Here is a 14369-nt window from a genome sequence, read left to right on the forward strand (position 1 = left end):
ATGGGACCAAAACACCGGCTCAGTGTTCACTACATGCCAAGCACTGGGCATGCTGGCTGCTTTCGCTCCCGACCATATCCCTTTGTGGTAAGTATCATTCAAGAAGACTGGAGAACTTTCCCAAGGTTGCTACCTTGGAGATGCGGTGACTGGGAGGCAAACGTGGATGGGGCTGACTCCAAGCCTGTTCCCAGGACAGATCCAAGCCCGTTTTTAAGGGAGCAATTTAGAGGCGAGAGAGAACTCTCCCCTTTTCCCCAGGGCCATAAAAGTCTCTACTTAAAATAAATAAATAAATAAAATTTTTCCTTGGGATAATTTTAGAGAAGGTGCCAAGATAGCACCAAGTTCCCGTCGCCGGGTCTCCTCTGACGCGAACCGCTCACGGAACCGTGGGACTCTCGTCAAAACCACGACACGAACACCGGCGTGACATTATTCAGGAAACCACAGACTTCATTTGTGCTCCATTGAGTTTTCCACTAATGTCCCTTTACCGTTCCAGGATGTGATCCAGGACGCCCGATTGCAAGGAGCTTGCTTTTTTCTTTTCTTTTTTTAACTTTTCTTTTTGTCATGCCATCACCTTATTCCAAAGCAAAAGGGCCTCAATTATTTGCACATGGTCAAGGACGGGATGGAGAGAGACTGTCGCGGGACAATTTGGAGCAATTTCCCTTGCTGTCCGTTGGTAGCAGAGGCCTCCTGTTAGAAATTAGCAGAAGGCCACGGCGAAGACCAAGGAGGAGCTGGAAGCAGGGACCGACCAGGACGCACGCCAAAGCGCGACGACAATCCAGGATCCCCACGTCGGAAACCCGGAGCGGGCCGGGGGCGCTCCCCTTGAAACGTAATCGAGGGAAGCAGGGTGGCGAAAGGTCACCGCAGGAGCGGTTGGGAGCCAGAGCCAGCCAGACGGTGACAGGAAAGGCCAAGGCCAAGTAGCTGAATAGCGTCTCACCAAGGGGTTTCCACGAAAGATGATGAATCTCTCCAATTAAACATGTCACGGCTGGGCTGGGAAGCCTCAGATGAAAACAGAGGTAAGATAATTACTTCCATGACTAGGGCTGGTGGGGGGGTGGGGGGTGGAGGGGGGAGTGGAAAATCACATAGTCATAAAAATGACTTAATCACCCAGTCAGGAGTATGAGAGCTCTGTAAGGATTTAGAACCTATAGTTTTCCCACCGAAGCGATGTTTTAACGCCGAAGTTCCCGACCCCGGGTCGCTAGAAACAGCACACACTCTACGTGATGCCTGGCCTTACCTTCACGTTATGCAGATTAAAGCTTTTTAAAATCAGCTACGTAGGGCCGACCCCATGACCTCCATACACCTCAAGGGTAGAGTGTGCCAGCAGACGAGGTTCTGTCCTTTGTTTTGGGAGACGGCTAATCAGGAGTCGAGGAGCCCCCTGACCCCAGGTCACAAGAGTCATGAGGGCTTCGGGTACTACTCTTAAGACATTAGCCATTAGGTCCCAAGATACCTGATGGACTCACGTCTTTCTTCTTTTTCTTGTAATATTTATTTATTTGGGGGACAGCATGAGCAGGGGAGGGGCAGAGAGAGAAGGAGACAGAGAATCCCAAGCAGGCTGTGCGCTGACAGTGGTGAGTCCGATGCGGGGCTTGAACTCACGAACCGTGAGAGCAGGACCTGAGTTGAAGTCGGACGCTCAACCGCCTGAGCCACCCAGGCGCCCCCGGACTCACTTCTGGAAGTGAATTCCTTATAGAGAACAAGCACTACTCTTGTTACGGGCTGATGGCGGAGAGTTGTTCTGCCCCTTGACACCCAGAAGCGACCAGCTGGGGCACCGAGGACTCCGCGGTCTCACCTGCCGTTAAGGCTGACCTGTGGAAGCCGAGGACCCCCTCCTAACAGAACAGACTCTCCCATCCGAGGCTCAGCGACGGGAATGGTGCTGGACTCCAAGGGCACGTGCCAGGGAACCTGCTCCTGCATCCAGAAGGTTCCAAGTCCTTTGCACTCACAATCCTCTGCACTCACCACTTAGTTTTATCCAGAGTCTAAAACCCGGTCTCTCCCTTTTACCAGTCACTTAAGGGTGAGGGATTAAAGACACGTTTTTCTCACCTGAGAGGTCCTTGTCTCTCTCTTCTTAATAAGCGACGAGGGTGTCTTCAGAGAACAGAGTAGGAAAAGGATTGCGTGTGTTATTAAAATAACAGATTTGTAAAATTTGGGAATGGGCGGATAAATAATGCAAGAGTCCAAGCCTTTCTATTTTAAAACCTCATGGAAAGTGTTCGAAACTGAAGTACATACACTTTGGGAGCGGAAGATTCTGGACACACATTTCTCCTGGCAAGCCAGGGCCATTGCCGGGAGACTTGATTGACAGGCGGTGGGTCTGGGGTTCGCTGCTGGTTTCTTAGACCTCTCCTCGAACATGGGATGGTATCCCCCCTTCTCTTGTACCTCTGCCCTCTCTGGGTACAGCTTCCAAAACCCTGTGGCTTCGGAAAGCAGATTCTCAGACCTAAGAACGGTTTGTTAAACAAACCATCAAAGTGGGGCTTTGATCCAAGGGCCTTCTGTTATCTGCCTGGTGCCTGCCTCTGTTTGGGGCCATCTGTCTACTCAGAGCGCATTTGGAATTTTCAAACTCCACTCGGTCTACCCTCCAGATTGCAGCCCACGAGGTCTGGGGAGATGCCGGCAATGACTTTGAAGACGCTTCCCAGGTGATCCTGACGTTTCCGAGGAGCTGAGAACCACTATCGCCCTGAGTTCAACCTCTGCATAAACCAGGCCTTGCTGCTGCCTGGAGGCCAGAATTTAAAAATCAGTCAGCCTTAGCCGCATAACCCTCTTTGTCCTCGTAACCTCTTCAGACAAAACCCCTTGACTCCAGAAAAAAAAGATTTTCCGAACCACACGATGCTTCATAGACCAAAATAGAGATTTTTTTATTTCCAGACATAAAGCGATACATTTTTAAATGCAAAAAAAGCAACAACGAAAACATCCAACCGTCTTTGAGAACACGGCTACTTCCAACTCCAGCCACAGAAAGGGGCTGTAAACTTCAAGGTGACTTTGAAACCATAGCACTGAGAAGCTAGAAGAACCCACGCATCCCTCCCTCCCTCCCTCCCTCCCTCCCGAGCGGGGAAGGCTCTGGGCTGGTCGTGGACTTGATATGAACCGAGATAAAACACACATGTTCCAGGACACTCATTTGGCTCTGTTACTGCTTGCCTTCCCAGAAAGCTTAATTTATTGCAAACGCATGTTTGACAGTCACCAACTAGTATGACGGGAGTGGATATGGTCCCTGTGAATACTGTTTACATAACAGAACATTTTAAACACTGAAGTTTGCTTTTGACGCCAAAACCCACTTACGTGGCAACTACACACACACACACACACACACACACACACACAACTTCCTCTGTCCATTTCTTCCTTGCCAATGAAACTTCTAGAACATGCATGGCCTCTGCCCCTAGAGAGAAAATTCCTCTTTTTTTCTCCAGGAGAAGAAATCAGAGCAGCTTTACAGGCAATGACACCCGCCCACTCTGTCCCCCACCCGCCCTGTGAGAGGTGGCCTCTCGCCATTCTTTGTCCCCAACCTCTGGCACCCATGCTGCTGTTCCCAGTTCCCGATGCCGGTGGGAGGTTCAGGATTCCATGGAGGGGGCGGGCATGGGGGAATGCCCTGCAGCCCTGCTCTGGAGCGTCACCCTCAACGAGTCAACCGGCTGCCACGGCAGCGGCAGCCCGGGGCCACCGAGAGAAGAAAGGTAGCTGAGGCTGAAGTTCCATGGAGAGGCCTGGAACCCCTCACTCCTGAGTTCAAGTCCCAAAGGGGCCACTCTCTGGTTGCTTTTAGGCAAGCTGCTAACTGCCCCCCCCCCCCGCCCCCCCGCCGGGCTCCACTTTCAACGGGATCATAACCCTCACACAGGCATTTAGAAGGAGTCAGGGCTGGGGCATCTGTGTGGCTCAGTCTGTTGAGCGTCCGACTTTGGCTCAGGTCATGTTCTCACAGTTCGAGTCGTGGGGCTCTGTGCCGACAGCTCGGAGCCTGGAGCTGCTTCGGATTCTGTGTCTCCCTCTGTCTCTGCCCCTCCCCCTGCTCATGCTCTGTCTCTGTCTCAAAAATAAATAAACATTAGAAAAAGAAATTTTTTTTTTTTAAATAAAAAAGAAGCCAGCTACATCTTGTAGGCTCTGAATTGAGGTTTCTTCCCTCCCCTTGTATCAGAACAGGAAGAGGGGCTGGAGGCCTACAGCCTGATTGCTGACCTTGGAAGTAAGCATCCTGGAAAGGAAGCCCGGATCCTTTGGGGAAACAGATCCCTCTGTATGATCACTGTCCCGTCTGGACAAGGTGGTTGGGTACCAACCAGTGAGCGCTGGTATGTTACCGTGACAACCAACGGAGGTGGGGGGGGGGGGATGCTGAATTGGCTGACTGTTCTCTAAAGCTCTGGGTGCTCTGTTGGAAGATCTGTTTTTAGACGGCGAGGTTTGATTTTTTAATTCCCTTTTAAAAACAAATTCCTCCTCCTTCTCGCTTTGGAGACAGACAGAAGGCATTCATCTTGCAATTGAAACCGAGGGAGCAAGGACGGCTGGTGTGAGTCCTTTGAATCTTCCCTCTGCTGGAGGCACCCGTTTGCTCTGTCAGCCCCAGGATGGGAGCCACCTGTGGCTGCATCCCTGCACTTTTCTGATCTTCCAGAAAGTGGGGGGCCGCCCAGGAAAAGCCCAGAGGGCCCCTCTTTCCAGGATTTGCACCCAGGAGTAAACTCACATTCCGGAAGAAATTAAAGCAAATATGAATTTTCTAGGCTAATTCCAAACACAAAGGTGTTGAAAAGCATAGCCCCGGGGCCGGGACAGGGGAGGGGCTGTCTCTGCTCGCTGTGGCCAGGCAGGGGCACCTGACTTATTTGCCTGTCCCAGGTCTTACAAAAAGGTGGGCCTGGCAGCGCCCTCGGTGTGGAAGGAACGCCTTGGGGAGGGGAAGGGCTTCATGGACCCAGGGAGCCCTGCCACCTGGTGGCGCAGGTGGCAGGCGGTGGCGGGCGCGTGGCGGCGCGTCATGCTCTCACTCTACTGACCGATGTCCTCCAAGCTCTGCTGATGGAGCTGGAGACCAAGACAGAGAGGGTCCACATATCAGAGGCACAGGCACCTAAGGGCCACCTGAATCCACTCCATCCTCTTTCTTGCTAAGAGACGCCCGTTTTGTCGGGGGGGGGGGGGGCATGTCCCCGGATTCCTCGCGGATGGAGGCACCACGTGACACAGTCTGGCCAATGAGGGGGCAGCAGCAGTCTGTGGGTGGGGCTTCTGGGAAAGGGGAGGAAAACGAGGGCCAGGAGGGCCGGTTCGGGAGCCTGTTCGCCCTCTTCCTGCCTGGAACGCAGACGCGACGTCGGAGGTAGCGCAAGCACCTAGGGCCATGAGGTAACCTGGAGGGAAGGGAGAGAGCTGCGGAAATCTTGGCAGCTGCCAAGGCTCAGGGAAGAGCAAAGTCCCTGGTTGTTTACATCAAAGCAGGAGGGATTCTGCTACGTGGGGCTGAATCTCGAGATTTCCCTTCACACAGGAGCCCTTCACCGTCTTCTGAGAGTATCGAACATCTCAGGCAGCACGGGGGATTCCAGGGCCAACTTCCCCTTTTGTGGTTGCAAGGACGGTGGCAGGGAAGTCGCCCAAGGTCACCCGGCTGTTAACAGCAGAACTCCCTCTGCACCCTGTCCAGCCCTGAGCACTCTGTCACCTGATGCGGGGAGCCCTCTCCCCACCTGTAGAACTAACTCACCCCCTGCATCACTGGGTGAACAGGAGCTGTCGGGACCTCAGCCTCCTCATCTGTAAAATGGGCACAGGTTGGAATAAGAGAGTCTATAAAAGCCCTCCCACCTCTGACAGCCTTAAAAAAATACACACACACACAGGCAATTTCACATTTTCTCCTCCATTTTGCTTCCCCTAAAAGTTCTATGCGGTAATTCCTCCCCATGATCTGCTCTCTGGGGTTACCTTGTATCCCCCATGTACAAAACTAAGGAGGGAGATTTTTGATTGGAAACGTCCTAATTTTATTTTGCTTTTAATATTTTTTTACGTTTATTGATTTTTGAGAGACGGAGGGAGAGAGGAGAGAATCCCAAGGGGGCTCTGAGCTGTCAGCACAGAGCCCGATGCAGGGCTCGATCTCCCGAATCGTGAGATCATGACCTGAGCCGAGACCAAGAGTCGGACGCTTAACGGGCTGAGCCACCCAGGCGCCCTGAGAACGTCCTAATTTTAAAATAAAAAAAGGGGGGGGGGGTGGAGGCCAGAGTTGAGAGTTTGCTGAGGGGGGCTGGTATCAGGGACAAGGAGGTCAAACACGTATTTTTCACATGACAAATAGGATTGATTGGCAGCAGCTGCCTGGGTGGTTTCCAGAAGGACTGTGAGGTCTGTGCAGGATAGACAGGGGGAGGGGAACGGCTCGGTGATCAACTCTCAATGTCTGCCATGGATGCAGTAAGAGAAGTCCACGGATGTAGTGCTGGGCCTGTGCTGAGCTCACAGCTCACGGCCTCGCCACCTCTCCCGTGGTGCTGACCGGGCCTGGCGACCATCAGACTGGGTGACAGGAGCGGAGTCGGGGGAGGCCCGCTGGAGTGGCTGAGGTCCCACGAGAGAAAGAATTAGGGCACCGTCCTGGCCGGGCCAGGGATACGAGAGGCTCACTGGAGGTCTCCGTGCCACTGCCAGCGAGAGCCGCTCCAGTAACAGGTTTCAAAGGAAGCTGTGGGCACCTCGGGACGCGCAGGACCCCTCCCCGGCCCCCTCTGCCCCAGGCGCAGCCTCCCTCAGGGGGCCGCTCAGTTCCCCTGCTCCAGGGACTAACAGTGGGTGGGAGGTGGGGGAGGGCATGATTATCCTAATTCTTGGCCAAACTGATGCCTGGAATGTACGTTACCAAGCCGGAAAACCTCCAGCGGGGAAGAGTGGGCTTCTCAGTTCGGTATCTCCAACCACAGACTTTTACCGTGACCCATGACTGCAGACGAGTAACTGTGCCAGTAACAGAAGTAACAATAAACACGCAGTAGTTGAGGGCTTGCACATTCCTGGCCTTAGCCCTGGGCCTCGCCGGAAACTTCTAGAAGCCCTCTCCCAGATAAAGCACCGCCCAAGGGACCACGCCTCCGTCCTGAGCCCAGGCCATCCGTTTCTCCTCCCGGCTCCTTCTGTCGTGCCTGCGTCCTCTCCTCATTCTGCCACCCCGATCCTGACCCGCCCTTCCGCTCAGGTTGGCTCACAGCGGCACGGTGACCTCCAAGGGACGGCAAGGCACACGAGGACCACGTCCTCGGCTATCCCACTGCGTGCCCTACCAGCTTCGGTGACGGTGGGTCTGCCCCCTGCTCCGGGAGGGCAGATGGGCAAGGTCAAGAGCAAGGACTTCACTTGGTTTGGCATCTTCCCCTCCCTCCCCTGGGCTGTGAGCTCCTGGAGGGCGGGCCTGGGGCTTTATTCACCTGAATTCTCCAGCACGAGCCGGGCACCGACGAGGGACTCGAGAACACCTGTTGCGTTGAGTTCAAGAGCGAAGCAGCACAGGGCATTTCTGCCCAGTTGGCCAGACAGAAAGCGACAGACACGGGCTCCTGAACGGCCATCGTGCTAGCGGCCCTCCGTCCGTCTCTCCAAGGCCACAGCTGGCAGGCTCCCGGCCCCTCCTCGGCCCTGTCGCAAGAAACTGCACCCAACCCCCACCCTGTCCTCATCCTGCTTCTCTTTCCTCCCTCCCTGAGAGTCCAGCCCAAGGCACTTCTCGGGCTGCACCCCTCCCTTCTCCCAGCCTTTTCTGGCAGGGCTCTCCTGTCCTTCCAGAAAGAACACTGCATTTGGGGAAAGCAGCAGAGAGTTGGCCATTTTTGTCTTCTAAAGACTCAGAAAACATACCTAAAGGAAGATACAGCTGTTCTCTCCCCTCCCTCGTTCCTAGAGGCCACGGGATGCCCAACAAGAGGAAGGATATACTCCGAGAATAAAGAGCCGGCACTTAGATGAAATAAAATCCTACAAAGCGCAAACCTCCAGGCATCTGCCCTTATTAGTACCATCATTTTCATTCTGTCTTTGGGGAGTGAAAACTTGGCCACAGGGTCCTTGTCCTCGGATGAAAGTCGAGACCTATAAAGGTACAGCCTGACGCCCCTCCCTCCCTCCCTCCCTCGCTCCCTCTGTAATTGTGGCGGAAGGCACAGAACGTGAAATTTACCATCTTAGCCACTTTTAAGTGTAAAGTTTGGTGACGTCAGGTCTTCTGTCCCCTCCTGCCTTTGCCCCTCACTTGTCTTCTGCTCCTTCACCTGTTCCGTCCGCCCTCTCTAACCAGGGCAGCTTCACGGGCACATCCCCAAAGCTTCCGCAGGGCCGCTCAGCGTCCCCGGCTCAGGCTCCCGGAGAAGATTCGATCCCCTCCTAACCTCACCCTCGGGCAGCCTGAGCCGATCCTCCCCACTCTCCCCCCCACCCCCAGCAGGGACAGACATCCTCGGACCCCTGGTCCCTGCTGCGGCCTGGAGCAAAGAAATCAGAGGTTGTGAGAGACAAGTGAGTCCCATCCAGCAGGATTCATCTCCTCTGTATCTGGGAGGGGGGTTGGGAGGGTCACCAAACACGCTCGCCTCTGGGGTTTTCCATGCAATGGGACAACCACAGCTGAGGCCCCCACCCTGTGCTGGGCACTGGGTTCACACTCGCGGCCGCCATGCCTGGACCTCGCAGGTGGACAGAGAAGGGCTCAGCCCCCAGACGGGCAGGAAGCCCCGCTTCCCTCTGCAGCGGGCAGTAACCGCTGTGAAGGTGTCCGGAGGGGACCCTTGTGACTGTGCCCCTGGGGCGACTGTTCCCAGAACCCAGGGCGAGAGCAGCAGCAAGGCCGATGTGGGAGCTGGCCCGTCCTGCTGAGCAGGGGGCACTTGAGATCCATCTGCAAAGGCCGAGCCCTGGCAGAGTCAGCCTGAATCGCCCCCACCCCCCCTCCTCTCCCGCCAGTGTGGGCTTGGCCCAGGGCAGACCTGGGTTCGAATCCCACCTCTGCACAGGCAAGCGTCTCTGTCTTTAGGTCTCAGCCTGCCCATCTGGAGAATGGAGGTAAAGTTCATGCCTCACCCTGAGAGCTGTCGTGGGGGTTAAATCAAGTATGGCTTCTCCGGTGCCCACGCAGGGGCCGGGCACCCGCAAGCACCAAATGGAAGGCACTCTTGGTTTCGATGCCATTGTCCCCTCTGCTCCTCCCTGAGTCTCTGGGCCTCCTCTGTCATCGGCACCTGCACATCCCACCCCTCGTCTGGCTTCTTTAGAAACACCCTCGGGGCCTGTATGGGCCGGTCTGCAAGGAGGTCAGACTAAGAGGAAGGGCAGGGGCGGGAGGCAGCCGAGGAGGGCGACCAGCACCGCCATCATACCGTGTTCTCCTCTCTCCCCTCCTACTCCCCCCTCCCCCTCCTCCACCCTCCTCTTCCTCCTTCTTCTCCTCTGCCCTCCCCCTCCTCCCCCTCTCTCTTCCTCCTCCTCTTCCTTCTCTCCTCCCGTCTCCCTCTGCTCTCCCCTCCCATACCCCCCTCCTTCCTTCTCTCCCTCTCTTCTTCTGTCTCTTTCACACACATACACACACACACACACACACACACACACACACACACGAGCTGGTGGGCCAGGCCGTGATCTTCCCCCGTGTCTCCACGACTCTCACTCTGGGGCCGGAGGAAAAACAAACACACGCGGGTCCCACTGGGCACCTTTCTCACACGGCACTTTGAAGCTCTTTGTAGTTGTTGCGCGGGAAGCTAGAAAGTCCTACAAATCCTAACCGTCTGCATCCACTGTAAGCAGGAGAGATTCCACGTGAAAAGCACCAGTCCGTGGGCTACTTCACAACTGTATTTATATGAAAGTAATGAAAATACCCATTCTCTTTTTTTAAAAAGTGATGCAAACAAGCAGGCTCTAGGGCCTCGTTATCAAAATTTAAAAAATACGTACAGACGTTCCCACCCCCCCAGTCTGCGTATTACAGTTTTTCTGCCCGGGGACGCGGGCTACACGCAGCATGGCTACCGACGCGACAGGTCACCCTACGGTGAGCCGGGGCTTCGGGGCGCCCGCCTCTCGCTGTGTGGTCTTGGGCAAGTTCCTCCCCTCTCGGGGCCTCGGCCTCCTCGCCCGCGAAGTGGGAGAGTCGGAGATGCTCGAAGGCCCGGCCACAGTCTGACCTTCCAGGCCGGACCCGCACGGCCCCGGGGAGCACCTGGGCTCGGCCACGTGACCCAACGCCTGGGTCCTCCAGCCCTGATTTTCCAGGACAGTGGTCGCCTGCGGGGACCCGTCTAGTGGCTCCGCCTCCTAGTATCTGGAGAAAAGTGTGCTTTCTGAGTGCGAACTTCTCCGCAGCTGCATTTTTCCTGCCCCGGGAATGTCCAGCTTGGCCCAGTCCGGGGGGTGGGGGGCCTGGGTTCTGCAGAGGGAGGGGCCGTGTTTGCCGGAGCGCTGGGGGGCGGGGCTTGGTGCCGGCAGTCAGGACCCTCCTGGGTCCTCCGTTTCCCTCTTTGCAGGGCCTTTCTGAGGCTGGACGCTTCAGGATCCCCTCTCGGTCTACTGCTTGTAGGTGAGCGGACAAAATCAGTTTGTAAAGAGGGGCCACTAGGCGTTTTCCAAAAGGAAACTTAGTGTTTTTGTTGATTTAGGGAAACTGCGATCCAGTTATAATGCGCTCAGGAGGAAAGGACACGTTTCTGGCCTCAGGGCCCCGCATCCGGTCTGCGGGGGTTAGGGTTAGCCCCTCTCCTGGGGGCAGCCTCGTTCGGGTCCCCTCGTGAGGACACGTGTGGGACACTCTCAGCCCAGAAGACCCACCTCCCTCCGAAGTCCGTTCTCCAGGGAGGAAGAGGCAGAGACCCCTAGACAGGCTGAGCTCCAACGCCCATCTCTCATCTCTGTCTTGGACCCTCGATCCCTGGTTCCTGGAGGGCCACATGCTCCCCTCCCCCCCCCCCCCCCGACCCTTCAGCTCGAGTCGTAGACAGTGGAAAACAGCCCAAGAGGGACGGAAGGACACATTTCCCCGGCACAGCGTGCTCCCCATTCTGAATGAAGACCTTGGCAAGGAAGTTTCCCTCCTTCCCTTCTCCTTTCCCAGAACACAGTGAGCATGCTCTAACCAGACCTGCAGATCAGGGTCACAGCCACGGCCTTCTGCATTGCTCTGGGCCATCAGAGGCCAAGAGGTGGTGGGGCAGGGCGGGGGGGGGGGGGGGGGGGGGGAGCGCCACCCCCCCGCCCCGCCCCTGCACAGGGTGCCCAAAATTCTGTGAGCTGGTATAGTCCTGGGTCCTGCTTGTCATCTTTCTTTTCCTTCAGGGATAGCACGCTATCACTCGTCACTTTTCGCTGCTGTCACCGGCCCTGTCTTCAAGCATCACCCTTACGCTTCTGACCCACGGCATCTAACCCGCTGTCATTTTGTTCTCACTGTGTCTAGAGCGAGAGCGACTGAGCTGAGTGAGGGCTGGTGTTGCTCCTCTGTGTTGACAGCTCAGGGGTCTCTCTACTAGCATCTGGGGTTGGGACATGGCTTCCCGCTAAGCAGTTGCCAGAAAAGTGACACATTCCTGTTCTCACTCCCCAGGGCGGGGGGGGGGGGGGGGGGGCGCAGACCCAGGCAAAAATGCCACAAAATCCCACAGGACCCGCAAGCTGCTAGGAACCTTCCCACCCACAAATAGACGCCATACGTGAAACTATACGGACTGAGCATATCTACACACAGAGGATATAAACATTCTATGCATCACTCCCTGGTCGCACATAGGGCACCTTTAGGATAAATAGGCTAAGACGACACCATATAAAAAGTGGTTTTGTTTGGGGGGCATCAATGCAGTATTTACACCGAGGCAGCTGTGCCGGTCGCAGCCTGCCTCTGTTTCCAGTTTCCTGGGCCCCCTCGGAAGGAGCCCTGGGGCGGATGGAGGGCTGGAGGAGAGAGTCACCTGCGTGGCCCGGCGGGTTAGGTGGGCGGGGGGCCATCGTAGCGCAGCATGAACTTGAAGGAGCGGGCGAAGTTGTTGGCCAGCGTGCAGCTGTGGTTCTCTTCCCCGACCGGAAGCAGGAACAGCAGCAGCAGGAACAGCAGGAACAGCAGCTGCAGGGGGAGAGCCACACAGCACACCTTCCGGAAGAGGGGCCCGAGTCCTCGCCGCCGCGGAGCCTGCGGAACCAAAGCAGGACTTGTGAGTGTGCTTGGCGGGGGGGGGGGGGGGGGGTGGGGGGGGCTCTGAGCGGGAGGGGAGGGCAAGCCGGCCGTACCGGTCTCAGTCTTCCCGACTGTCAAGTGGGGCTACGGTCGGTTTTGCCAGAAACCAAGGTGTCTGGTTTGCTCAAACCATTCAAGGCAGGAAGGGTAGGGAAAAACATAGGGCTCCAGGCTTTGCCTGTTCTTACATAAATCCTTGCCTGGCGTGTGAGAGCCCCGGCTGTAAATCTTGAGAAGGTCACTCAAGTCCTCCAAAGCTCAAACTTCTCATCTCTAAACAGGGGGGAAACGGTACCTACCTGACAGGGTCTTTCTGAGGATTACGGGAGATACAGCAGGTGCCCAAGGCTGCTGCCACGATTAGTACGATCACTCACACGATCCCTACCTAAGTCAGGGTCATCACCACCGTGCTCTTCACCATCGCTCCCTCCTCCTCCTCTTTCTCCTCCACCCTCTTCACCATCCACGTCACCAGTATCACCCGAGGGCCAGACTCCCAGGTCCAAATGCCTAGAGCCCACGAAAGTGGCCAAAGGCCATTTCCGAAATTCCAGAGGGACCGGTGAGGTTGTGGCTTCATGGGGTGTCCTCACCGCCAAGCAGTGCAGGAGAGGAGAAAATCGGGAAAGGAGAGCCCCCCCCCCCCACTCCGGCCAAAACACAACGTGGTGCAGGGCAGGGGCCTGACTGGGAGGAGCCAGGCTGACTAGGTCCCAGTGGAGACTCTGTCACACAGCATCCATGTGCCCTGGGGAGGGTCGATAACCTCTCTGAGCCTGTCTCCTTCTCTGATAAATGGGGATAGAAGACCTGCCCCCATCTGTGGCGAGGACTCTGCTGGGCGCACGGATTTCAGCAGGGACTCAGGAGCGGGGGGCAGTAAGTCACCTGAACAGCTGAGTGAGTGTAAGTTCCCACAGCCACTGGGCCGGGCCACACCTGGCTGGTGCATGCTCCTGCCCACCTGCTTGGTACATGCGGGGCTGCCTCAGCCCGTGTGGACTCTAACTTGACTCCTTGACATTTCACGCTGATGCCGCCTGATTCCAAATCTCTGACCCGTCCAGGAGAAAGAAAGAGCGACAACAAGAAGCTACAGGTTCACTCTAGCCTGGCTTGGCACCAAATTGAAAAGCTGTAATCAATGGTCTTGCAAACGGGGAATCTGTTTACAGGGTCCTTGTGTTTGCACCTACATTCTCAGAGCTAACCCTTGGCTTACTGAAGCCAGGAGCGGTGTCTTGGCCACGATCCTCTGGGGAAAACATCTCTGAAGGTCCAAAGCGTGTTTGCATTTACAAGTGTTGACGAGGGGGTGGTCTGTTTCAAAAGACTCCTGCTGCCTGCTCAGTGGCTGTTCATTTAGAGCTCACATCTTCACTTGGAGGGACCTGAATTCTAAAATGCTCTTTGAAATAAAAGACATGTTTTAATACGACCCTCAAATGCTTAGAAAACACACACACACACACACACACACACACACACACACACAGAGGCATGAACTACCTTTCAAGAAGCCCACGAAGAAGTTGACAATCTCAGCTCTTCCCAGATCTGGGAGCTGCTCTGTGCCTCAGTTTGCCCACAGAAAGGACTATGTGTGTTCCACCCAGTTAAAACTATCCAAAGAGAGAAGGGGCTTCCTTGGGAAGCGATAAGCTCCTAATCCCTAAGGGTATGGAGGCAGAGGGTAGACAGCACATGTAGTGGGGTGGAAACAGGACACGTAATATTGGGTAACTAAATGCTTGGGGGTCCTTCGGGATCTCAGATGAATCTGAGGCTCTAGAGTTTTGAGGAGTTCAGGCAAGATGAGTTTATCACGGTAAATGGGGCCTGATTTTCTAGCATCTTCTGCCATTGATGGAAAGAAAGGTGACGTGAGGAAAAGAAAAGGTTTGGAGTCCTGGTTCTACCTTGGTTCTATGGTGTCCTAGCTGTGTGACCTAGGATAGGGCATTCAGCCTCTCTGAGCCTCAGTTCCTTCATCTGTTGGGGAAAAGAGGGAATGAAACCTGCCTACCGAGGTCATAAGGATAAATGAGGC

At 55.6% G+C, this 14369-nt stretch overlaps 1 protein-coding gene across 6 annotated transcripts in view; it reads right to left on the reverse strand.

Moving 5' to 3' along the window:
• Positions 1-2239: 2239 nt before the first annotated feature.
• Positions 2240-14369, reverse strand: part of SYNE3 (spectrin repeat containing nuclear envelope family member 3) — a 98586-nt gene continuing 86456 nt past the window's right edge. For 5 of the 6 annotated variants that reach the window (XM_027066552.2, XM_053224905.1, XM_027066555.2 and 2 more), the window contains one exon: positions 11908-12271. In XM_027066552.2, the coding sequence (XP_026922353.1) occupies positions 12071-12271 (201 nt within the window). In that variant the 3' untranslated portion in view covers positions 11908-12070. Of the gene's footprint in view, positions 2795-11907; positions 12272-14369 lie in introns of those variants that run through there. The other variant, XM_027066554.2, reaches the window with a different exon arrangement.

This window comes from Acinonyx jubatus, chromosome B3 (genome assembly GCF_027475565.1).
Source record: "Acinonyx jubatus isolate Ajub_Pintada_27869175 chromosome B3, VMU_Ajub_asm_v1.0, whole genome shotgun sequence".
Classification (NCBI taxonomy): Eukaryota; Metazoa; Chordata; class Mammalia; order Carnivora; family Felidae; genus Acinonyx; species Acinonyx jubatus.